Source organism: Thrips palmi, unplaced genomic scaffold, assembly GCF_012932325.1.
Source record: "Thrips palmi isolate BJ-2018 unplaced genomic scaffold, TpBJ-2018v1 HiC_scaffold_18, whole genome shotgun sequence".
Classification (NCBI taxonomy): domain Eukaryota; kingdom Metazoa; phylum Arthropoda; class Insecta; order Thysanoptera; family Thripidae; genus Thrips; species Thrips palmi.
The window spans coordinates 6,360,910-6,386,795 of record NW_023144627.1 but is presented as its reverse complement, the minus strand read 5'-3'; the positions used below and the strand labels follow the sequence as shown (position 1 = coordinate 6,386,795).

The following is a 25,886-nucleotide window of genomic DNA, read 5'->3' as shown; positions in this document are numbered from 1 at the left end:
TTGCATAGCTCAGCGTGGACTTCTTCTAGCTTGATTCTGTAATCTATTCTCTTCTTGAAGATTTGTAGGTAAGCTGGCAATGGTGGTGACTCTTCTTTAATGTAATTCATGTATGTCCTATAAATAGTGCTTTTCACTAAGGACAGCAGAAAATTGGATAATCTTCCTTCCGATGTTGTTGGTGGAAAACCGACTATTGCTTGATGCAGCGAGATTGGATGCTGGCTTCCTAGAATTGTAGTGATTTTGCTGGATGCAAAAGTCCACAGTGGAGCAGCTGCCCTACATTGAAAAATCATATGAATTACATCACCTTCTTTGTTGTGGCACCAGGGGCAGTTTTTTTCCGAGATTACATTCCATTGTTGCAATTTCTTGGGTGTGACAAGGGCGTCATGAAGTAATCTCCATGAAACATCTGAATCTCTTCTGTCAATTGGTGGAGCATATAAAGCTGTCCAATTTATCTTCTCTGGGGTAATTCTTGATTTTCCAGTAATTTCTGGTTTTGTGAGAACTGAGTTCAGACTTGCCAGATAAAGTGTCTTCTTTGTTGCTGGAAAAATGTTTGGTTTCTTCTGATATGGAGAATCAAATTGAAATCTTGTTTGGTTCAAGATTTCTGATGGATCAAGGTTTTCCATTTTCTTGCTGAAGTAGATTTTAATTTGGTTATAGTTGAAGGACAATCTTCTTTGTTGGCTGATAGGCAGGTGTTGCAGTTGTAGAGTTTTCCAATTTCCATTTTCTTCCAATATTTTTTCTAAGGTAGTGAATCCACAGATGTTCCAGTCAGGGACGATTCTCAATTTGTCTTCTTCAATTAGCTTGCTCCCTCGGAGAGGCATTTTTCTGAGGATCTTGATTGGGATGGTTGTTGTTATTGGAGATGGATTTATATTGTGCCACGCAACAAGCACACTTTGGTAGAAGATGTCTAGGTTGGCCATTTCCACTTCTTGTTTCTTCTGGCAGAAGAAAAGTTGAGGATCGATGTTGCCATATCTTGATAGGTTGTAGTGATGAAAGAGAAAAGTGGCTTTCTTGTTGTAGAAATTTTGCTGGATTCTGTGGGCAAGGCTTAGACGTAGGCAAAGGATTTTTGCTTGAATATTAATGAGATCAATTCCTCCTTTTTCTTGAGGTGCATAAAGGTAGTTTGAGTGTACCCAATGCTTTCCTTGCCATACAAAATTATTTAGCTCTCTTTGAACTTCTTGAATAAATATTTTGGGTGGTTGTAGTACATTGGCAGTATGTATAAGTAGAGAGCCAACAAGTTGATTGCAAATTATTTTCCTTCCAATAAGTGAAGTTAGTTTAACAAATTGAGACCACCTGTTTAAGGTTCCTTTAATTTTAGTGCTGAGTTGTTGCCAGTTTTGTTCTTCATATTTTTTTTCATTTCCTAGATATACTCCCAAAAATTTGGAGCCTTCAGAGTTCCACTCACATTCTATGGGTTTATCCATTCTATTTTTCCACTGTCCACAAAAGAGACCAGAGGATTTGGCTTCATTTAGTTGTGCTCCTGATTGCTGGCTGTAGTATCGATATGCTTCTTTGATTGTCTCGAAGTCTCGATCCTGTGTGATGAAGAAGTTTACGTCGTCAGCAAAGGCTGTGCATTTGGTTGTTTTGATTGACTGGGGAATCAAGTAACCTCTCACACTCATAAGTTTAACAGCTAATCGAAGGAAGGGTTCAATTATTATGATGTATAGAGGCCCAGCAATAGGGTCACCTTGTCTGACACCTATTTTGAAGAGAAAGGGAGCTAGAAGTGCTGCTCCAATCTTGATGTAGCCTTGTTTGTTGGTGAGGAGACTGGTGATGGCTTTGACTAATTTTGGTCCGAAGTTGTGAGTTTGAAGTAGGTGAAATAAGTATTGATGAGATACTTTGTTGAAAGCTTCAGTTTGGTCAAGACTGAGAATAGCCAACGGAGAGTTGGTTTGGTTTGAGTGTGTTATGACATTCCGAATAAGATGAAGGTTATCATAGATGGTCTTGCCAGGGACACAGTAACTTTGGTCTGATGATAATAAGGTTGACACGACACAAGAAATTCTTCTGCTGTAGACTCTTGATATTATTTTGTAGTCAGTATTCATAAGAGAAATGGGTCTCCAATTTTTTAGCTTCAGTCTATCGCCTTTCTTTGGAATCGGCCTGATGATAATTTTTTTCATACTTCTGGGGAGTTCTCCTGTTTCTTCAAAGTTTTTGACTAGCTTCATGAACACAACTTTTAGTTTACTCCAAAAGAGTTTGTAAAACTCTATAGGGAGGCCATCAAAACCAGGGGCACGATTCAGTTGGGCTTGTTTTATTGATTCTTCTATTTCTTTTTCAGTGATGTCTTTCTCGCAAAATTCTCTGTCACACTGTGACAGTTTTGGGAGATCTTGATATATTCTGTTTGATGGATCCACTTGGTTCATATCTTCATCAGAGAAGGATGATGCAAAGGTTTGTTGAACAAATGGAAAAATTCTTGTATTATCAGTTGTTACTTCTCCGTCAACTTCAAGCTGATCCATTTCTAATGACGAAGTTGCCTTTTTAGCAAGGCGAAGAAAGAATTTTGACTGGGTGTTGGCTTCTTTGCAGATTTGAGTTTCAAAGAGTTGAAGTTTGTTGGTTGATGAGGATTTATAAAATTGAGATATTTCTTTTTCAATTTGGATGAGGATTTGTTCATCTTTGCTTGAAAGTTGATTCTTAGAACTAATATGATGAAACTGCGCTTGAAGTAAGGACAGTTGCTCTGTAGCTTTTTGATTCAGATGTTTAGTGAATCTCTGTGATGCAATTTTTACTTCCTCTTTGAGTTGATCCCATAAAATATTTATATCACAGGTAGGCTGTTGACTCTTTTCTTCAAAGTAATTGAGAATATTTGTGATGATTTCTTGATATTCTTCTGATTTTAGTAAGGTGGTATCTAACTTCCAGTATGGTGGCTTGTACTTAGGTTTTGAGCCAATGATTTTCATGATGACAGCTGAATGATCAGAAAAAGCTGGAATAATCTGGATGCTGGTGGTTAAGTTCAGATCTCTCTTCTTGATGTAGATTCTGTCTAACCTTGCCATTGGGTGATTTTGTTGCAATCCTCTGAAAGTGAACTGCGTTGAGTTTGGATTAAAAACCCTCCAAACATCAGATAAATTGTGTTGTGTGACTATCAGTTTGAGTTTATTGGCAAGATGAGTTCTCAATTCATTACAGTTTCTTCTATCTTCTTTTTCCAGAGTTGCGTTCCAGTCTCCAGATAATATAATTTTCTCTTCATCTTTAATGTTCTCAATGTAATTATTTATTTTATTTGCAACTTCTTCTGAAAGCTGATGATCATGCGGCATGTAGACATTGACAAGGTGGAAAACTTCATTTTTATTTATCTTGATTTGGACTGCTTGTAAATAACCTTGGGTGAGTATTTGATGAGAAACGATTTCTATTTCTTCATAGAGTTCACTCTTTATTGCAATTGCACACCCTGATGAAGGCTGTACAGGTGGATTGATGAAAAAATGAAACTTTTCAGGGTGAATAATGGCAGAGTCTTGCTTGAGATTAGTTTCTTGTAGAAAAATTATGGAAGCATTGGTATTGTTCACAAATTGAAGGAGACTCATTTGTTTTTGCTGGCTAACAAGTCCTTTCACATTGAGAGTCAAAAAGGAAGTCATGACCAAAAAAATGGTAAGACTTTTTAAAAGACTATTATACATCACTCATCTGGTTCTTTGAGCGCTTCTGACGCTCTTTTCAGTCTTCTTGATAAGTTTTGATCATTACAATGAATATAAGCTTCATCTAATTTTTGAATTAGTTCACTTGTATTCACACTCATTTTAGCTGCAACTACTTTGGAGTTGGCTTTTCCTCTGGCATTTTGAAGGAATTCTTGAAACTGGTAGAAACTCAATTTTGAGTCATCAAATACTAATTTTTCAGTGGCCTTGTTTAAAGCCATGGCTTGTTTTTCTTGTTTCTTCTTGGCTTTCTTGGATATCACAGGCTGTAATGGTTCTAACATTGAAGACTTCTCTGAGACATCAGAATCTGAAAAATCCGAATCAAGAGAAGTGTTTGTCTTTACAAACTTATTTTGGTCAGTGTCAACTTTTTGTGGTGAATGGACTCTCTTGTTGTTTTCAAAAAATTATTATTTTCTTCTGTATTGAAGTCAATGATTGTGGGACTTTCACCATAATCAAAGGTGAAAGAAGACATTAACTCATCTTGGGGTAATGTTTCTTCTTTGTTTTCTTCTTGGAGGGGATCTTCTGTTGTTGAATTTGATTCTGTAGTTGGATCTTCATCATTTCTTGAGACTAGGTTTTGAGGTGGTTGTTGTGTGGAGACGTTTTCTTGATTGAACCTCGGCATGAAATCATTTGTGTTTCTTTCCTCTTGGTTTCTTGATGACTTCTCTCTTTCAGACATATCAGTTGTTGAGTGGACAAAAAGACGGTGCGATACTGGAGCTTGATACATCTTTTGAAGAGATGGGAAATCTTGATCCATGGTTTGCTTCTTTTTGCATCTTTCTACTCGGTGACCTGGTGCATGACAGTAGGTGCAGGTTACTTCATCCTTTTCGATGTACAACATGTGTTTGACACCGTCATGAGTAGTGAGGGTGAGGCGAGGCGGCAGTGGTGGTGCTTCACTTGGAAGCATCATGAAGATTGATCGTCTCCAAGATTTGATGTGTTTCAAATCATCATGATCAGTGGTTACTCGAAGTCTGGTGGGTGTTGATACAATTTTGCCGTATGGTTGGAGATGCGCTTTCAATTCTTCGTCACTTAGCTCAGGGGGGCAGTTTGATATCACAATCTTCTTTGCTTCAGAGACATATCGTCTGCAGGGAATGAATTTACTCCCAACAGCGATACCCCCCTCCTCTGTCATTTTGTTTACACATTCTTGGTTAGTCAGGTAGAGGCAGATTCTTCCGTTGCTCAGTCTTGTACAGTAGTGGATGTTCCGACCACCAATGCGGTCGGCGACAACTCGGAGTACTTGGTCCTGGGTGACGCCTTGTGTGTCTTCAAGGACAATTGCATCTTTTCTTGAGGGGCTGTAGGGACTGTAGCTGGGGTTGTTGGAGGCACCTTGATCCTGTCTTCTGCTTGTTGACGTTGTGTTGTTTACGTCACGTGGGCCCGAGCCGGGGTGGGGGTCACGTGACATCCGTTGGTCCAATGTTTGAAACGCGCCGCCTGGCGTGCCTCCAGTTGAGGTTATGGTCGCTCGGCTTGTGGTTGGGAGCATGTTTTCACTTGGGAACAATATTTGACCAATATTTCCTGAAGTAATTGATGAGGTAAGTCCAGTTTTTGAAGCAGCTGCGTAATCCATGGGGGTGTTGATCGTAGATTGGTGAAAAAAGTTTTGGCGGGAATCCATGTTGAGTTGGCCTGGTGGGCCTATCAGTTTTAAAGGTGATTCCTCCCCATCCCGATGTGGGTTTGGGGAGATTATTAGTTCGAAGCACTCACTGACACTAACACTTTCACTTTTACCACTAATTTGGGGTGAAATCTGGTTTCGTCCACTCTAAAAAGTGAGTTTTCGGAGCACTGATGCGGAGCACTACTGGTCTCGCCTCAAGAGAGAGAGAGAGAGAGAGAGAGAGAGAGAGAGAGAGAGAGAGAGAGAGAGAGAGAGAGAGAGAGGGAGAGATAGGGAGGGGCCGCGCTGGATCACGAGTTACACTGTTGTACCGGCCGACAATGGAAAAGCCGGTGGGACGAACGAGTTTCATTATTGATAAGGCGGCTATAGGGGCGATTGTGAGGCCAAGGCAGACGCAGCCGGATGGACGGACGGACAGACAGACAGACAGACAGACAGACAGACAGACAGACAGACAGACAGACAGACAGACGGCTTTAGAGAGTCACGTGCCGCCAGCCCGACTGAGGACTTGAGCCAGAGAGAGAGAAGGCCCAGTCGATACTCCCCTGCAACAAGCAGCTATCTACGCTCACTGTCTCGATAACCGACTATCTACGGGCGCTCTCCCGACAACCGGCTATCTACATGGGCTGTCTGGATAACCGACTATCCAACATCGTAGCGAGGTTAGGGTTGTCGTATAACGAAGTATTTTTCTCCATAACACTTAAAGCGACCCGTTTAAACCATACTTAATCTTGCTTTGACAAACTTTTGACAAGTTTTGGTAAAGGTTTTGCGAGGGCAACTTAATTGGTTGGATAAATAAAAGCATTCAATCTCGCGAGGTGGAGAAAGCAGATAGTCGGTTATCCAGACAGCCCGTGTAGATAGCCGGTTGTCGGGAGAGCGCGCGTAGATAGTCGGTTATCGAGACAGTGGGCGTAGATAGTTGCTTGTTGCAGGGGGGTATCGCAGTTCCTTGTTCTAAAACACAGGCCGGGAAATGAGCCAATGAGGCGGGAAGTGCTGCCCGGCCAGGCTGGCAGGCAGGCAGGCAGGCAGGCAGGCAGCCGAGCTGGCAGGCAGCGAATTGAGTCAAGGTACTGTCCCGTCGTTTGGCCGCCGCCCCGCGAAGGTGCCGGCTAATTCAGAAAGAAAACACGGCACCGTTCGGAAGGGCCTCCGGGCGCCTCCAGGCCGAGCGACCCGTCGTCATTTGAGCCAGGCCGGCGACGCACAGTGGGCCAGAAGACCGGCGGTGGCGGCCAAAACTCTGGACGCGTTTTGTGCTCCAGAGTCGCTAAACAGCCTCGAACCGAACGTGTGACCCCACCAATGGATTCCTTGTTCGGAGAGCAATCCATTGGTGGGGTCACACGTTCGGTTCGAGTCCCATTTAGCGACTCTGTAGCTCAAAACGCGTCTCGAGCTTTGGCCGCTTCCACCGGTCTTCTGGCCCACTGTGCGACGGCGGACAGGCGGGCAGGCTGCAAAATAAAGGGGACACGCCGTCTTTGGCCCCCGGACGATCTCGCCTTTCTCCAGCCGGGCTGCGACACGCATGGCCGCCGCACAGTGGGCCAGAAGACCGGTGGAGGTGGACCAAACTCTAGACGCGTTTTGAGCTCCAGCGTCGCTAAATGGGACTCGATCTGGGCGTGTGACCCCACCAATGGATTGCTCTCCGAACGAGGAATCCATTGGTGGGGTCACACGTTCGTTTCGAGTCCTGTTTAGCGACTCAGGAGCTCAAAACGCGCCTGGAGTTTTGGCCGCGGCGCCGGTCTTCTGGCAAATCCACTGTGCGCCGCGCCGCCCCCGTGTCGCGCAGCCGCCCCCGGGGGCCGCGAAGGCCTGGAGGCGGCCTGGAGGCGGCCTGGAGGCCTCTGGGGCTGGCTTACGTTTGATATACAACCGCGCGAGCTGGTCCGGCGCCTAAGTTATTGAAATGCGACCCGGTGCGCGGCCCGCCCCCGCACGGAACTCAAGATCGTGGCTGACGCATATGAGGGAGCCGGTGCAAGCGGCCAGGCGGAGCTAAGCGGCGAGACACAGAAATTGAATTGAATTGAACGGGTAGGGGCGGGGAGGGGGTAGGTCAGGGGGCGAGTCGATGGGTGCCACGATGCCGCGGCCAAGGCGCTAGGCCCACAGTGGGCCAGAAGACCTGTGGAGGTGGCCAAAACCCCGGACGCGTTTTGAGCTCCAGAGTCGCTAAATGGGACTCGAACCGAACGTGTGAACCCATCAATGGGTTGCTCCCCGAACGAGGAATCCATTGGTAGGGTCACACGTTCGGTTCGAGTCCCATTTAGCGGCTCTGGAGCTTAAAACGCGTCTAGAGTTTTGGCCGCCTCCACCGGCCTGCTGGCCCACTGTGGCCGGCCCGGCCAGGCCGGCCAGGCCGGCCAGGCCGCGGAAGGGGAGGAGGTGGCCCATCGCGCTTTCCGTCTATCGCCGCGACCAGGCGCGCCGAGAGCCGAAAGCCGAAAGCCGAGCCGAGGCTTGCCGAAGGCCGGGCTTCGTTCCTCCTCGCTTCGGGACTCGGGGGATTCGCGACGCGGGCTCTGCCGCTGCACCCAGAAAACGTCGTTTCCTCTGAACCCAGGTGAAACACTTGCAACAAGTAAATCTACTTGAATGTTTAGAGAAAAGTCGGACTTATTGCGGGTGAATTTTCTTGGTTTCAGAAACGACTTTTTCCGGTGTGGTTCGGTCCGTCCGCCGGAATGTACACTGTAGGACACAGGAGGCAGCACAGCAGCGGGGAAACGAAGACCCTCAATCAGCATGCACTCTTTGAATGGAATCGGGTTTGGACCAGTTTGGACGGCGCGCCGTGGCGGACGGCCGGGGCTGGAGTGGGGCGGCAGGAGCCAAGCGGAGCCGAGCGGAGCCAAGCGGAGCGGCCGTCCGAAGTTGGGCACGCCTGGCGAAACGCCTCGCGGAACGCCTCGCGGAACGCCTCGCGAAAGGGTGGGAGTTTCAAACGACCTTACGGGTCACGCCGGCATAGTCACGTGGTTAGCGCACCTGTTTTCTGACCTCGAGGTCGTGCGTTCGAATCCCAAGTTTGTAAACCTTTTTTTAATAGCCGAGCGCGGTGCCAATCGAGACTCTCGGATCGAGACTATCGAATCAAGACTTCGAGATCGAGACTCGCGGATCGAGACTATCGAATAAAGACTCCGGGATCGAGACTATCGAATCAAGATTTCGAGATCGAGTCTTTCTGATCGAGACTATCGAACCAAGACTCCGAGATCAAGACTCTCAGATCGAGACTATCGAATCAAGACTACGAGGTCGAGACTCTCGATTGGCGCCTGGCTGGGTCGGCACGTGGGCAGTCGCCCCACCGCACACCCCAAACAACGGCAGGGGGAGGGGGAAATGGGGGGGGGGGATGGAAACTGGCATGCGCGCTGAGATGGAGGAAATCACTTCCAAAGTGAATGCAGCGCGGAAACGGCACTGGCGACCGCTAGCGGCGCCGTGATTGGTTGGCGCGGCGCGGCACTGCCTCGGCCACTGCGCGCCACGGCGGTCCCTGGAGGCTCCAGGAGTCCATGATTTGGTTGCGCGGCCAGCGAGGCCAGGGAGATCTCCCGGATGCTCCAGGATCCCCCAGGACGTCGTCGCAGAGACTTAGGTCCGTTTTGTCGCCATGCCCGCGACTCGGTGCGACTTCCAGTGGCAGGCACGTCCGCGCACACTGTACACTGTACAGGCATCGATTCTGCCCGGCTGAAATGAACACCTGCGGAGAGCCGCTTCGCGCGGACCCGAGCCGAGCACAGTGGGCCAGAAGACCGGTGAAGCGGCCAAAATTCGAGACGCGTTTTGAGCTCAAGAGTCGCTAAATGGGACTCGAACCGAACGTGTGACCCCAGCAATGGATTGCTCTCCAAACGAGGAATCCATTGGTGGGGTCGCAGGGTCGGTTCGAGTCCCATTTAGCGACTCTGGAGCTCAAAACGCGCCTCGAATTTTGGCAGCTCCACCAGTCTTCTGGCACACTGTGCAGCGCGGACTCGATAGGACGAGACTTTTTCTGCCCCTTTTTGAAGCCTGCCGTTTATTTGCACACAGTTTGACTTTTTCTATGCTTTTCCACCCCGTTTTTTTGTGTCAGGACAGTGGGGTGCAGCGAAGGCCCGGTGGCGCGCAGTGGGTGAGAAGACCGGTGGCAGGGGACGAAATTTTAAACGCGTTTTTAGCTCCAGAGTCGCTAAACAGGACTCGAACCGAACGTGTGACTCCACCAATGGATTCCTCTTTCGGAGAGCAATCCATTGGTGGGGTCACACGTTCGGTTCGAGTCCCATTTAGCGACTCTGGAGCTCAAAGCGCGTCTAGGGTGCTTCGGCGGCACGGCACTGCAACGTGCTGCCGGCCACTCGGCCACTTTGCACCCGCTTTTGCGCGCCAATTTAGCACCCCGACCCACCCACTGCAAATTCCTGTCGCCTCCGAAGTGGGTCGGACGCAACGGAAATCGGCGGACAAAGTCGCACTCGGCGCGGCCACGCCCGGCAAAGCCCGGCAAAGCGACCGCGACCCAGCACTGTGCGAAAAAACCACAGTGAATCCCGTTAATTTTTATGCCGGGATTTACTGTAGTTCAGAACACAGGATTTACTGTGTCTGGCTACAGTATTTACTGTACCTGGTACAGGATATTCCGTACTCACTCCTGTGATACATTAAATCCCGTACAAAGTACAGTAGATCATGTAAAAAAGTACAGTAAATCCTGTACTCTGAACTACAGTCACAGCTGTACTAATCACTACAGGATTTACTGTGATTTTTTCCCACAGTGAGCGCCGACCCTTAGTGGGTCGGGCTTGGCGCGCTACGCACGGATTAAAGTGTGTGCGCGCGTATTCAATTTCACAGTGTATACAGCGCAACCGAAACATAAATTCCAAGAAAAATGCATTTAAAAATGACTCTTTTCCTCGCTGACACGTTAAGCGCTCCCAGGTGGGGCTCGGGGCCCCACTGTGGGGCCCCACATCCGACCCGGAGTCGGTGTCGCCAAGTTTAATCCGAGTGCAACTACACGCCCCCCCCCCTCCCCTCCTCCTGCCGCGGTGCGGCGGCGGCGGTTCACCGCGCGCGGACTTTGAAAAAGTTTGTCCGAGTTGAGCAGCCGGCTGACTTGTGCGGTCTTTGCCTGGGCGGCCTTCGCGGTGTCGGCCCGGCGGGGCGGGGCGGCCTACCTTGCTCCGCTTGCTCCGCCCTTCTTTACGACGGTTCTCATTAAGTATGAAAATTCGGTGAGGCGGCGCGGCGAGTCGCGGTGCAAGCGAGACGCCGCGCCGCCAAGGCGGCAACGCCGAGCGATCACCCCTGCAGGCAGCACAGTGGGCCAGAAGACCGGTGGAGGCGGCCAAAACTCCAGACGCGTCTCGAGCTCCAGAGTCGCTAAATGGGACTCGAACCGAACGTGTGACCCCACCAATGGATTCCTCGTTCGGACAGCAATCCATTGGTGGGGTCACACGCTTGGTTCGAGTCCCACTTAGCGACTCTGGCGCTCAAAACGCGCCTTGAGTTTTGCCCGCCCCTCCCGGTCTTCTGGCCCACTGTGGGCAGGCAGGCAGCCAGCCAGGCAGGCAGCCAGGCAGGCAGGCAGACAGACAGCCAGGCTCCGTTGCAACCCTCAAACACCCTTTTACAACACGGCCTCCACGGCCGCCGTCCGAGAATACAATGCTATGAAACTTTGATTAAAAGTGTTCTTTGGGAATGCCCCACCCCACCCCACCTCACCCCACCCCGGGCCGCCCGGCCAAACAAGACTCCTTGGCGGCGACGTCGAATGACTTGCGGTTCTCGCGGGGTTCCGGGAGCACGGCGAGCAAGCCAGCAAGGTCGCCGTGGAGGCGGCCCACAGTGGGCCGGAAGACCGCTGGAGGCAGCCAAAACTCTAGACGAGCTAAGAGCTCCAAAGTCACTAAATGGGACTCGAACCGAACGCGTGACTCCACCAATGGATTGCTCTCCGAACGAGGAATCCATTGGTGGGGTCACACGTTCGGTTGGAGTCCCATTTAGCGACTCTGTAGCTCAAAACGCGTCCAGAGTTTTGGCCGCCTCCACCAGCCTTCTGGCCCACTGTGCGGCCTGGCAGGCCGGAAGGGGCCGAAAGTAAACGCCCGGAATCCGGGCCTTTTACCAACTTGGGGGCAACAAAGGGGAGGAGAGAGACGGACAGACTCACCGTGCATTCAGGCTCGCCGACGTAGCACATGTCCCCGGACTGCGTGGTGGGCGACCACAGGTGCTCGCCGTTGATCGCAGACTCGGCCCAGTCGGGTGTTGCTCTGAACTCGCGCTGGGCGCCCTCCGCTCCCACCGCCCGCCTGGAAGGAGAGAGAGAGTCAGCGGACCTCCGGGCAGAAGGAGAAGAGAGAGCAACATGCAGGAGGAGAAGGAAACGACACCCTCTCGGGGTGTTACATTTTGACAGTGTTTATTGTTATTTTTGATTTCACAGACAAAAAAATCCTGTTTGCGTGCATCCATACTGAAGTTGTTTTCCCCGATCCACAGAACAACCTCCTCAAGGTGAAACCGCCTTCATTTAACACGGCGCGCGAAGATGCGGCGATAAGCGGTTCGCCCCAAGAAAAGCGAGTCATTAACGTTCCCACGACCCCGCCCCGCCCCGCCCCGCCCCGCCTCACCCCACCTCGCCCCGCCCCATCCCACCCCGCCCCGCCCCGCCCCGCCTCGCCCCGCCCTTCATTACTTTACCCCATCAATCACGGAGGGGGCGCACTTCCCCCACCTGGAATATTGCTCTGGGGATCACAACATCCTGCCTTTCGTCGATCGGCCGGTGGATCCTGACGCCCGCTGTGGCCTGCCGTGGCCGCAAACACGAAGAGCCAGTCACGGCCTCCTCTCTGGGCGCGGGCCTTCTCAAGGCTAATTTTAAAAACCAAAAGAACAACAAAAAAAAATGAAAAAAAAATTTAAAAAAATTAAATTTTTTTTAAACTTAAATTTTTTTTTTTTAAATTTACTTGCTAACCGAACGAAATTCTTGAAAAAAAATTCACTTTCCGGGCAAAGTAAAGCTGTCACTGCCTTAGACAATGCGAAAAGAAAAAGAACCCGGGATCAATCTACATAAAACTTTGTTGGCCCAACTGTTTTTTCCCGAGTCTCTTCTTCCAGACACCATTAAAATTCGTGAGAGAAAAATGAGACAGCCAACGATACACAGCCTGCCGCGCACACACTCACACACGCAGAGCGGTGCGAACCGCGTGGCGCGAACTCAGGCGAAATAAAAGCACTTACAACTCCAAGTGCGATATCAAAGTGAAACTTGGCTCTCTCTCCGTCTATCTGGCACCGCGACGCGCGCACAGTGGGCCAGAAGACCGGTGGAGGCGGCCAAAACTCCAGACGCGTTTAGAGCTCTAGAGTCGCTCAACAGGCCTCGAACTGAACAAGTGACCACACCATTGGATTCCTCGTCCGGAGAGCAATCCATTGGTGGGGTCACACGTTCGGTTCGAGTCCCAGCGACTCTGGAGCTCAAAACGCGTCTGGAGTTTTGGCCGCCTCCTCCGGTCTTCTGGCCCACTGTGGCGCGGAGACGCGCCTTCCTGGCTGTATTCCCGCGGAAAGCCCTCTCAGACGTGTGGCCCCTGGCCGCCGCGGCAACGCAACGCGACAAGACAGTAAACTCCGTTGCAAAAATAATTTATCAAGTTTCCGCGGTAAAGTTATGTGGCAGAGAGAGCCGCGCTAATTACGGCGAGGAACAGTCGGGAATTAATTTAGCACGAAAAACCCAAACCCAGCGGGGGCGGTCCCCCCTCCCCCTTCCCCTCCCCCTTCCCCTCCCCCTGGCCGCCCACGCCGCGAAATGTCCGATATAGGTAATTGTTCGCGGCCCAGCCACAATGGTCGCGGGGAAGTTCCTCTCGCCTCGCCGGAGGGGCGAAGGGCGGGGCGTGCAGGGCAAGGCTGGTACTTACCGGAGCAGCGAGTGCCGGCCACAGTGGGCCAGAAGACCGGTGGACGCGGCCAAAACTCTCGACGCGTTTTGAGCTCCAGCTCCAGAGTCGCTAAACAGGACTCGAACCGAACGTGTGACCCCACCAATGGATTCCTCGTTCGAAGAGCAATCCATTGGTGGGTCACATGTTCGGTTCGAGTCCCATTTAGCGACTCTGGAGCTCAAAACGCGTCTGGAGCTTTGTCCGCCTCCGCCGGTCTTCTGGCCCACTGTGCGGCGAGAGCGACCTCGAGCGGCTAGATGAGCGCAACTTGAACTTACCTGGGCAACTCGGTGAGCGAGCGAGAAAACAAAGGGGCTGCCTTACCTGGCGATGTGGAGGGGCTGCGGGGGCTGCGAGGGCGCCGCCATGGCCAGCGCCTTGTAGCGGGCCTGCTCGTCCGTGGGCAGCACGATGTCCACGGAGCGCGACCGCAGCGTGCCCGGCGGGGGCGGCTCCAGCGTCGAGCCCAGCGAGGCCCCCGTCGGCGGCACCACCTCCTCGGCCTTGCCGCCGGCGGGGGCCTTGTTGATGAAGCACGAGTCGACGGACGCGGCGCGGTCGCGCTTGAGCTCGGGCACGGCCAGGTAGAAGTCCCGCACCAGCAGGCCGGCCTGGTTGGCCTGGTTGGGCGCGGGGCCCGGCGCCACGGCCGCGTCGCTGCCGTCGGAGGTGGCGTCCGAGGCGTACTCCAGCGAGCTGCTGCCCTGCGGCACCAGCATGGATGCCTCGGGGGGCTCCACGATGAAGAGCGCCTCCTGCCGCTGGATGGAGCGGCGCCGCACGGGCGACGCGGGCGGCGGCGTCGGCGGCCGCTCCTGCTCGGGGGACGCCGGCGACGCGGAGAGCGTGACGCGGATGCCGCACGCCACCACGTCCTGGCCCACCTGCCCCAGCACCTGCCCCGGCCAGGGCGGCGGCGACTCGGGCGCCAGCGAGGACTCCTCGTCGTCGCCGTCGTCCGAGTCCTCGCCGACGTCGTCGGAGGAGTCATCGTCGTCCGAGTCGACGGGGGAGGCCGGCGCCGGCCAGCTGGCGACCGCCGGCACGGGGTCGCGGCTCCACTCCTCCATGAGGGCGCAGTGGATGCAGAAGACGGTCCGCTCCCCCGAGGAGCGGCGCCGCTGGAAGCGGCTCCTCGCCGGCACCTCCAGGAACGCGCCGGACTCCTCGCTGCTGTCCGCCCTCGCCGTGGACGCCGTCGGCGCGGCCGGAGGCGCGTAACCGCCGCCGCCAGAGCCGCCCACGCCGTCGAAGCTCTTGGAGCGCTGGCCGCCCGCTGCGCCCACGTGCGGCACCCGCAGCAGCGACGACGACCCCGCCTCCGCGTCGGGCGTGGCCGCCGCCGTGGCCGGGCCCTCCATGCGCTTGGCCTCCAGCTGGATCTCGTCGAAGGAGGCGCTGCGCACCGTCTTGGGCACGTCCAGGCTGGACTGCATCTTCATGTCGGCGCCGGTAGGCGTGCGCGACCGCTGGAACGTGTTCCTGAGGCGCTGCATGGCCGACGGGGCCGACGGGGCGCGAGAGCGGCCTCCTCATCGTGGCAACGTCGCCCCCGCCGCGCGCCCCACGCCTCGGACGCCCTGGACGCCGCGGAGGCCGCCAAGGCCCAGGCCCTGCAGGCCCTGGCTCTCGCCCCGGCTCTCGCCCTGGCTCTCGCCCTGGCTCCAAGCACCGCACGGCCACCGCAACGGCAACGGCTGCAAGGAAGGAGCGCGTCAGACCTCGAGCACACGCCTAGCCGCGCCACACCGCGCCATCAGTTGCACGCCGTGTGTGTGTGTGTGTGTGTGTGTGTGAGTGAGTGACTGAGTGCGCGCGCGCGTGTGTGTGTGTGAGTGAGTGACTGAGTGCGCGCGCGCGTGCGCAAAAGTAAGGTAAGTAGGTAAGCAAGTAAGTTGTGAAGTACATAAGTAGGTGTGTGTCTGTGAGTGGGTGGGAGAGGGAGAGAGTGAAGCGCACGTCACGTCAACTCACAGTGGGCCAGAAGGCCGGTTGAGGCGGCCAAAACTCTAGAAGCGTTTTGAGCTCCAGAGTCGCTAAATGAGACTCGAACCAAGCGTGTGACCCCACCAATGGATTCCTCGTTCGGAGAGGAATCCATTTGTGGGGTCACACGTTCGGTTCGAGTCCTGTCTAGCGACTCTGTAGCTCAAAACGCGTCTGGAATTTTGGCCGCCTCCACCGGTCTTCTGGCCCACTGCGTGAAGCCTGCAGCACGTCAACGCCACGCCCTTCGCGCCGTGCCCCGGCTTGTGGGCGGACGGGGCCGACCGCCGGAGGGCGTCCGGGGCCAAGTCCCGCGCCAAGTCCTGGCCGAGGCTTCGCGACGCGCCGCAGCGAGGCTCACTTTCTCCGCCAGAGGCCCCTCCTCCACGTCCCCCGAGAGCACCGTGCCCCGCGGGGGCACGCTGGGGTGGGGAGTGGGCGTAACCGCGTGCTCGGTCACCGGGCGGCCTCATCATCGGAACAGGCTCAGCAGAGCCCCCTTTAATAGGCCAAAAAAAGGAAGACGTCGGGGTTTCGAACCTGTGCCCTCCGGTTCACCAAGCTGGCACTCTTAACCACGCGGCTACGGCGACGCGGGTCGCCGGCTTCACGCCGCTCAACTAAGGGGAGGACTGGCACGCGACAGGGGGTTGGGCTACGAGAAAGATCTGTCGACAGAAAGGGGGGGGGGGGAGGCGGAATAAGCGCCGCCCAACAGGAGATCTGGCCCGGATCTGGTTCACAAGGGCAGAGGGGCACGTACCGAGAAATGGGAACTGAAGACGGAAGGTCAGCACCAAGTGCCGCCAGAACAAGGTTGCGCTCCGGACTCGGTGCTGGCCGCGTCGCGCCACGCCTCGGTGGGGCTTCCCGGAACCACGGCTCGGCGTGGGGGGGGGGGCATTTCACGGTCCGTGTGCGATATCCGCCCCCGGGACACTCCTGGGGCGGGTCAAGACCGTCAAGACCGTCTCGAGGGAGCGGGGAGCGCCTGACGGGCAGCGGAGGCAGGCCCGTCGGACTCGGCAGGCCGCCGGGTTGCCTACCCCGCCGTCCGCAGGCGCTCTTAAGCTGCGCGCCGCACAGCGGATTTGCCAGAAGACCGGTGGAGGCGGCCGAAACTCTAGACGCGTTTTGAGCTTCAGAGTCGCTACATGGGACTCGAACCGAACGTGTGACCCCACCAATGGATTCCTCGTTCGGAGAGCAATCCATTGGTGGGGTCACACGATCGGTTCGAGTCCCATTTAGCGACTTTGGAGCTCAAAACGCGTCAGAGATTTTGTCCGCCTCCACGGGTCTCCTGGCTCACTGCGCGCCGTGGCAGCGGCACTGCGAGGTTGAATACTGGCGAGAAGAGCACGCCGCAGAAGGTTGCTCTGGATTGTATTTCAAGATTCGTTCAAGTTTATACAAGTGTTGCAGCAGCTCTATTAAAGTAGGGTCTTTTTTAAAGTTTCACGAAACTTTCCGAGTGTTCGGACACCCGTTTCCCGCTCAGCGAGGGCCGCTCCGATGCTGACCGCGTTGCGGTGGAGGAGGCCGCGAGCACCGACAACAAGAAGGGCGCAAAGTTGGAGGAACGCGCAACAACTCCCGCCGCGGATGGGAGCCGCCGCCGCCGACACCACCTCACCGTCGTCGCACAGTGGGCCGGAAGTTCGTGGAGGCGGCCAAAACTCTACATGCGTTTTTAACTCCAGAGTCGCTTTACAGGACTCGAACCGAACGTGTGACCCCACCATTGGATTGCTCTCCGAACGAGAGATCCATTGGTGGAGTCACACGATTGGTTCGAGTCCTGTTCAGCGACTCTGGAGCTCAAAACGCGTCTAGAGTTTTGGCCGCCTCCACCGGTCTTCTGGCCCACTGTGCGTCCTGGTGCACCAGCGTCGTGGTCCTCCGTCCCCGCCCGGCCCCGCCATTTCGATCGTTATCCTGGAGGCCTTCTGTTTGCTGGCGCGAATGATGGAGCCTAATGCCGCTTCCGAAAGCCCTCCGCCGACTGAATGGTGCATGTCAAGCCGATTGGGCGGGGAGGAAAAATGGGGGTGGGGGAGGGAGCTTTGGAAAGGGAGGCTTAGAAATTATGAGACATTTCCCTAATCGCAGCCGTCTTTAAGCCGGTGGAGCTCCAGATGGGACTCGCGGCTCGCACGCGGCAGAGTGGGCCGGGAGACCGCCGCAGGCGGTAAAAACTCCAGACGCGTTTTCAGCTCCAGAGTCGCTAAGCTGGGCTCGAACCGAACGTGTAAACCCATCAATGGATCCCTCGTTTGGAGAGCAATCCATTGGTGGGGTCAGACGTTCGGTTCGAGTCCCATTTAGCGACTCTGGAGCTCAAAACACGTCTAGAATTTTGGCCGCCACCACCGGTCTTCTGGCCCACTGTAAGGCATCCGCTGCTGATATGCGCATCCCGGCTTCGTCTCCACGCCTCTCTTCTTTCTGGCTGTTCTTTTTCTCATCCCTTTCGCCGTCACCGCGCCCAGTCATGCCGCCGGGGCCGCAGAGTACACGCGTTATCGCGCGTGTCAAACTTGGAGTGGCGAGACTGGGGCGGCGAAGGCTTCTTGCACACGTGCGTTACCGGCGCAGTGTTACCGCCAGGCACACACTGCGAAATTTAAAAAAAAAAAAAAATGGGCCGCCGGGTGGTTTTGCATCCGCCTATCGGGATCGCGGTAATAGGCTGTTGCACCTGAGCTAAGCCTATTACTACGCATTACGTGCGCCTAGGCGTGGCGTGGGTAATCTACGCGCCCCGGGCGGCGGTACACCGCACAGTGGATTTGCCAGAAGACCGCCTCGGAGGAAATTCGAGACGCGTTTTGGAGCTCCGGTGTCGCTAAATGGGACTCGAACCGAACGTGTGACCCCACCATTGGATTGCTCTCCGGACAAGGAGTCCATTGGTGGGGTCACACGTTCGGTTCGAGCCCCATTTAGCGACTCTGGAGCTCAAAACGCGTTGAGACTTTTGACCGCCTGCACCGGTCTTCTGGCCCACTGTGCGGGCCACACACACACCGGTCCTTGGCAGTTACGGGCCCAACTCGAGCGTCGAAAAGTGGCCAGGGATCGGTCCGTCTCGCTTATCTCGCTACCTGACGGCCCGGCGGCGACTGCAGGGGACGGGGCGCGGAGATCAGCCCCACATGGCAATCTAGCCGCGTAATCCAGGACGACTGGCGGGGCAATTCGGTCGACTCACGGCGCAAGTTAGTCTGGCCGCGTGCGTGCGGCTCGCACGGCCAAGTAGTTCCAAGTGGCGCCACTGGATTGCCGCCCCGCCCTCGCCGCACCGTGGGCCAGAAGACCGCTGGAGGCGGTCAAAACTCTGGACGCGTTTTGAGCTCCAGAGTCGCTGAATGGGACTCGAACCGAACGTGTGACCCCACCAATGGATTGCTCTCCGAACGAGGAATCCATTGGTGGGGTCACACGTTCGTTTCGAGACCTGTTTAGCGACTGGAGCTCAAAACGCGTCTAGAGTTTTGACCGCCTCCACCGGTCTTCTGGCCCACTGTGTGCCGCGCCGTCGCTTTCAAATTACATCCTCAGGCCCGAATTTTGGCAAAGTTGTGCATTGCGTGGCCTGGTGTGGGCCTGGGCTGGGCCTGGGCCGAGACACGTGGTCCCACGTGGGCCCACTAGGTGTTGATGACGCCCCAGCCCCGCCGTTTGCCTGTGGGTCTAACTAATCCCTTGAACAAGCTGCCAGGGACTCGTGGCTCAGGGGCCGGGCCGGGCAACGCCGGGCGGGGGGTGCTGGGACGGCCCTTGCACTGTGCAGGTGTTTAAACACGCCGACTTTGCCGGGGCAGCGCGCCACAGCGCGAACAGCGCGCCACCTGGAGGCCAAAAAGCAGCGCGCTAAACGCCTTAAGTTTGGGACTCTAGAGCCAGTAGAATGCGCACCAGAATTCCTTCACCAATCATTTCATGATTATCACTGTAGTGTCCCCGAAAAATTTACTCATGTTTGAAAAAAAAAATCACTTATTAGTGTCTTTTTGTCTCGACTTTGTTGTTGTTTTTTGCAGTGCAGGCTCGGGCCATTCTCAGCACGTCTCCTCTCACGCTACAAGACGACTCGCTCCTTTTCTCGGGCCGCGCCATTCATCTGGCCGACATTTTTGTGAGCCTCCGGTGCACAGTGGGCCAGAAGACCGGTGGAGGCGGACGAAACCCTCAACGCGTTTTGAGCTCCAGAGTCGCTTAATGGGGCTCGAACCGATCGTGTGACCCCACCAATGGATTGCTCTCCGAACGAGGAATCCATTGGTGGGGTCACCCAGGTAATTTTATTTTTTATAAAATTTTATAAAGGTTCTTATAAAAATGTATAGATGTTTAAAAACTTTTAATTGAAATGTACAAACTTGTATTAAAATTTATAAGTGACCCTGTATAAACCTTTATAAAACCCTGAATAAACTTTTATAAAACCCTTTATATAACTTTATACACACCTGTATAAAACTTTATACATGACCAATCGCTTCATTCAACCATATACAGATTGCATACCGCTGTATATAATTTAATAAGTCATTTATAAGATTTAATAAAGGTGTTTATAAAATTTTATAAAGGTCTTTATAAAATGTTATGAAATTTTATACGAATGCCCTTATAAAAGCTTACATTATCATATAAAACTCCAATAAATTTTTATAAGAGCCTTTATAAAATTTAATAAAAAATAAAATCACCTGGGCACACGTTCGGTTCGAGGCCTGCTTAGCGACTCTGGAGCTCAAAACGCGTCTAGAGTTTTGACCGTCTTCACTGGTCTTCTGGCCCACTGAGCGGTGCCGCTGTGCCCGGCCGTGCCGCTGAATGTTGTTGCTCTCTCCAATGAAAGGTTCGTCGATGAGAGCGAAAATGAAGGAGGGCCGTGTACGCAAACTTGACCCTTCCCCTCTACAGACACGCTTTTGAGGCCGGCAGGGCGGCAGGGCCGAAGGGAGGGGGCTGAGAGTTGAAGGGCGCCTGCCAGGTGGAGGGGGGCACTGGGCCAAACATCCTGTGCAGTACCCACCGGCAAGCAGAGCCACGAGTGCCTAAAATCCGCGACGCGAGGTATTTCATTAGAGCGTGACACGCGAGTCACACGTGTGACACCGGCTGGAGTACGTGGCGGTGCCCTACACTGTCACGGCCTGCCAGGCAGCCTGCCTGGCAGCAGAGACAGGGTCGCTGTCAGTGTATATACAGCCTGTGTCCCTGGCATTGAGGCCTTACCAAGGGCCCCCGGGGTTCTCTCTCCCTCCCTCTCTCTCCCTCCCTCCCCCCCCTCTCTCTTTCTCTCTCTCTCTCTCTCTCTCTCTCTCTCTCTCTCTCTCTCTCTCTCTTTCTGTCTCTCTCTCTCTCTCGGCCCTTTTTTTCAACGACTCGTTGATAGATCGGCCTCGTGCATTTAGGCGTCTCTATTTGCCAGTGCACGAAGTACGTCCTACGTTAGGTCGAAATCGACTGAAAAACTGTTGGTCTGGCTTGGGCTTTCCCGAGGAAAATTCTCAAGTCACGCGCGACAAAAAAGTGTACTACGCGCCGTCCGGCAGCGGGTAAAAATGGCAATACCGTTATACCTGGTCGCAAAAAGTATAATTTTTTTTTAGTGATCCGCGAAAACAATGATTGCCGTGTAATTAAGCCGGGCCTTTCAGCGGGTACAGTCAAAGGGATGAAAGGGCGAGCCAATCCGCGCCGAGCCCTGAGCCCAAGGATCACTCGCATCATTCGCGGAGCGTGTCCTTCTTAGCCAGGTGTTCAGGCAACAATGCATGTACGGCCTCTCTCTCTCTCTCTCCTCTCTCTCTCTCTCTCTCTCTCTCTCTCTCTCTCTCTCGCATCGGCTCGGGATGGAGCTCTACGATCATAGCAGCCGGCTCCACCATGCCTCCATCCCAAAATCACGAAGAAAACAACACACATCACAAAAGAGGCGAAGGGGGCCAGGAAAAATGATAATATTGGAATGAAGCACTGCAAAAAGAGGCACCAGGAGGGAAGGGAGACCGGGGGGGGGGGGGGCGCCGTGCCGTGCCGTGCCGTGCCCCGCGCCATACAGGGGTTGCCCTGGAAACACACGGTGACGTCACCAGGGCGCCGCGCGGCCGCGTGGCCCGCAGCAACGCCATCAACTACTTCAAGTCCGTTCTCAACGGCGACAGCGACGAAGCCACAACACGGCAAAAGTACCGCCTGGGATTCCCAGGCGGTGCCTGGAAAATAGGCCCTTTTTCGCATGATGCGCCTGGGAATCCCAGGCGGTACTTTTGCCGTGAAGGCACCGATTCACCCACACACGCCTTCAAAAATGAAGGAAAATCACGCAAAATGATAAGTTTTTTTTTCTGTGTCCGCGCGGACTAGAACCCGCGACGGAAAGGATATTTGTGGTGAAATTGTTGCCCGCTCCGCGGCACATGCCATGCCAGCAGGCAGCCAACCTCTCGACTCGACGCGCCAAGTGTTCCCAGCGGCCCCCTCCACTCCCCTCCCCCCTCCCCTCCCGGCGCGAAAGAGGAGTTGCCGGCCCTGCGTGCGAGACACAGACGAAATTCCTGTTGACAAATCCCCTCTTGCACCGTGTCGGGGACAAAGCGAGACGAGTCTAGACGAGGCGGGGAAAACGGCCAGACTCTCTCTGAGGGGCGGCGTAACAACTTTGGATTCTGGTGTACACACCCGGACAACATGGGGTGACGCTTGCGATTCGCCGTCTCACTTGTTGGCTAGTGCGTGGGAATCCGGAGTAAAACTACCGGAAAGTGAGGCATCACAGTCAATCGCCGTTTCGAGTGGACGCGGACAAGCGTTTGGGTGAGTTTAGTGTCGGCCGATGCGTGCCGAGCCGCCATTTGTCAAGCCGAAAAAAAGTTTTCCCCTTGTCAGAGCGGCGCTGAGGGCGACGTGCCGATGGGTAACCTGTTTTCGGCCGTCTCTCTGTGCACGAGCAGACACGCACTGGAGGGCGGCGCTCGGTGGGCCGGAAGACCGGTGGAGGCGGCCGAAACTCTAGACGCGTTTTGAGCTCCAGAGTCGCTAAATGGGACTCGGACCGAACGCGTGACCCCACCAATGGATTCCTCGTTCGGAGAGCAATCCATTGGTGGGGTCACACGCTCGGTTCGAGTCCTGTTTAGCGACTCTGGAGCTCAAAACGCGTCCGGGATTTTGTCCACCCGCACCGGTCTTCTGGCCCACTGTGGAGCGATCGCCCGCGGCCCCGCGGCCTTCCCACTTTCAGCCCCACTTTGTGGCCGGAATGGAAAAACGCTGTGGGTGTTGTGACTGTGACGGGCCGGGTGGAGCGGACGGGGCGAGACTGCGAGATTCCATCTGTGACTGTGTGACTGTGTGTCGACGGCACGTCACGCCTGCAGGCCCCACAGCAGCCACAATCACCCCCCTTGCGCCTACACTGTTCGGTAATTGGGTCACCACACTCGTGCCATCAAAACACGTCGTTTACATTCACGAAAATAAAAAAAATCGAGTTATCCGGATATGGCTCCCGCAACTGTCCCGCTCTTCCCTCTGGCCTACACGAGCCGAGCCGAGCCGAGCGACCACAAATATGGAACAATCCCCATGCAAAGTAACGAGAACACGGCGGGGAGGCCTTGTTAGCTCGGCCGGGCCGCAGGCAGGCAGCGCAGGCAGGACGCGTGGCGGATATTCAAAATGGCTGGAGCAATAAAAGCCAGGTGACACGGGCGCTGCGGATGGTCCCCCACACGGCTGGCGAACTCCACCAGACTGAGAGTATCGCACAGTGGGCCAGAAGACCGGTGGAGGCGGCCAAAACTCTAGACGCGTTTAGAGCTCCAGAGTCGCTAAATGGGACTCGAACCGAACGTGTGGCCCCACCAATGGATTCCTCGTTCGGAGAGCAATCCATTGGTGGGGTCACTCGTTCGGTTCGAGTCTCATTTAGCGACTCTGGGGCTTAAAACACGTCCAGAGTTCTGTCCGCCTCCACCGGTCTTCTGGTCCACTGTGTTTCTCACGGAGCGTCCGGCCTCCCTTCCAATGCACGGCCGGTGCAGCTCTGCTGGACAAAGCCGCCCGAGTCCGGCCGGCCGGCCACCGGAGCGGCCCAACGGCCGAACCCAAGCGAGCTCTGCAATCCGTTCGGGCAAAAGAACGCCGCGAGGCCGTCTTTCTACCTGCCTTTTTGGGCTCCGTCATCATCCAGCGCCCTTCCTCATTCTGTTAGCATAAGACAGGAAGGCGAACCAAGCGCCAATTCCTCCGTTCGCTTGCGCTTTGTTCTCTGCGGAAAAAATAATAGAACAAGGCAAAAAAAAAAGAGGCTTTCATGCGCCTGGATCCGCTGCTCCGCCCCGGGCCTACACACTGTGAAAATTTGAGTCGTCACTTGATGGCAATTTCAAGGCCAACTTTCCTTATAACGAAGTCATTAAAACAATTGATGACATTGTTGTCACGCCCATGCAGTAAGTACAGGAGCTTTGATGAAAATGTCATCAATTTGTGATGGGATTGTCATTATTTGAAAGTGATGAAAATATCATCCACGTTTTTGTCATAAAGTGACGACAAATTTTCACAGTGCACTGGGGGAGGCCACTATCACATCGAGGGCGGATCCAAAGGCCGATGGCGTTTCGAAAAGTTGTTTTTCCGCGTCCAGTTTAGAGCGACAAACAGGACGGGACACAGAAGGGAACGCGGCGCGGTCAACTCTCAAATCTCACGCGGTTTATCATTTACCTGGTGTTTCTCTCTCTCTCTCTTCTCTCTCTCTCTCTCTCCCTCTCTCTCTCTCTCTCTGTTTCTCTCTGTGAGTTGGACATAACGAGTGAAAGGCCGTGTCAGAGTAAAAAGCGCGAAAGTCTCAGAGAGAGAGAGAGAGAGAGAGAGAGAGAGAGAGAGAGAGAGAGAGAGAGAGATGGGGGGGGGGAACTTCTGACCGGATGGGGCTTTCCGCGCGAATTATGGCGTGAGATTTGGGGCCGTACCCTGCCAGGGGGAGGGTCGGGGAGGGTCGGGGAGGGTCGTGGAGGGTCGGGGAGGGTCGGGGAGGGTCGGGGAGGGTCGGGGAGGGTCGGGGAGGGTCGGGGAGGGTCGGGGGTCAGGTCGGCCGCTCGGGTCGAGGGGCCTGACCCCCGAGACAGTGAGGACTTTATAGGGCCGAGGGTTGGTCGGCAAGCCCGGGTTGCAGGGCTCCTTTAATTACCCCGTCATACCACACTGCCAAACTAGTGGCCTGTTTATTTTTACAGTGAGCCCCGACCCTGTCCTTTTGATTAAATTAAACTAGTTGCGCGCCGAGTGAGACCCTCCAGCGAGGCAGGCCCTATCACACTACCAAGGTTCCAAGGTTCGCAGCGCCGGGCGAGATTTCTCCGCAGAACGCGAGGCCGCGTCTCAGACGTGAACCCCTTTTTGAATTTTTTATACGAAAACTCCCCGTTCTTTTTTCTGCGTTTACTCTCTCGCTGCCAGGCAAGGCCCCCTCTGCATGCGCACGTTCCCCTACAGTGGCGTCGCCGCACAGTGGGCCAGAAGACCGGCGGAGGCGGCCAAAACTCCAGACGCGTTTTGAGCTCCAGAGTCGCTAAACGGGACTCGAACCGAACGTGTGACCCCACCAATAGATTGCTCTCCGAACGAAGAATCCATTGGTGGGGTCATACGTTCGGTTCGAGTCCCATTTAGCGACTCTGGAGCTCAAAACGCGTCCAGAGTTTTGGCCGCCTCCACCGGTCTTCCGGCCCACTGTGGGGCGCTCTGGAGTCAGGTGGAGCGAGTGGCCCGCCAGGCCCCATTGTTTCTGGGACGATTACCGCCCCACTCGTAAATGCACACCTTTCGCGAGTCGACCGCGGCAAAAGACGCCCCTTTGCGGGGTTAGCTTAATCGGGCTTTTGCCGCTTTTGCAGTGGCGTGGCGGCCAAGGCACGGCGTCCACCGCGACGGCGACGCGGAACCACACCGGGCTCCGTCTGAATCTTGCATGCCCGCTCGCGCGCCCCGGCCGGGCCCGGCGCCCAGTGTAATATTCAGTTACTTCATGATTCTTCAAGTCTTCTCCTCAAACTCCGCCACTCCCACAGTGTGCTCACAGTGGTGTGGTCCAGGTGGACGCCGAACGCGCTCATGACTACTCAGTTCCCGGCGCTGTGTCTCTCTCGCACTGACTGGCAGTCCGCGAGATGCAACAAGGACAGAGCTACGATAAGGCGTGACGTAATAAGTGGCCGATCCCCGGCCTCGATTCCCTCTTCAATTAGCAGTGGGGCGGTAAGACGGTCCGCCTGGTCGGCCTGGTCCCCGGGGAGCGCATCGGCCGCATCGGCCCGGCAACAAGTACGCTGCACGGCCAGACCCACAGTGGGCCAGAAGACCGGTGGAGGCGGACAAAACTCCAGACGCGTTTTGAGCTCCAGAGTCGCTAACTGGGACTTA

General features: G+C 54.7%; 1 protein-coding gene across 2 annotated transcripts in view; it reads right to left on the bottom strand.

Annotated features, from left to right (window-relative positions):
* Nucleotides 1-25,886, bottom strand: part of LOC117645508 (eye-specific diacylglycerol kinase) — a 147,578-nt gene that overhangs the window by 27,711 nt on the left and 93,981 nt on the right. For both annotated transcript variants that reach the window (XM_034385767.1, XM_034385768.1), the window contains one exon: nucleotides 11,654-11,795. In XM_034385767.1, coding sequence (XP_034241658.1) covers nucleotides 11,654-11,795 — 142 coding nt within the window. The remainder of the gene's footprint in view (nucleotides 1-11,653; nucleotides 11,796-25,886) is intronic.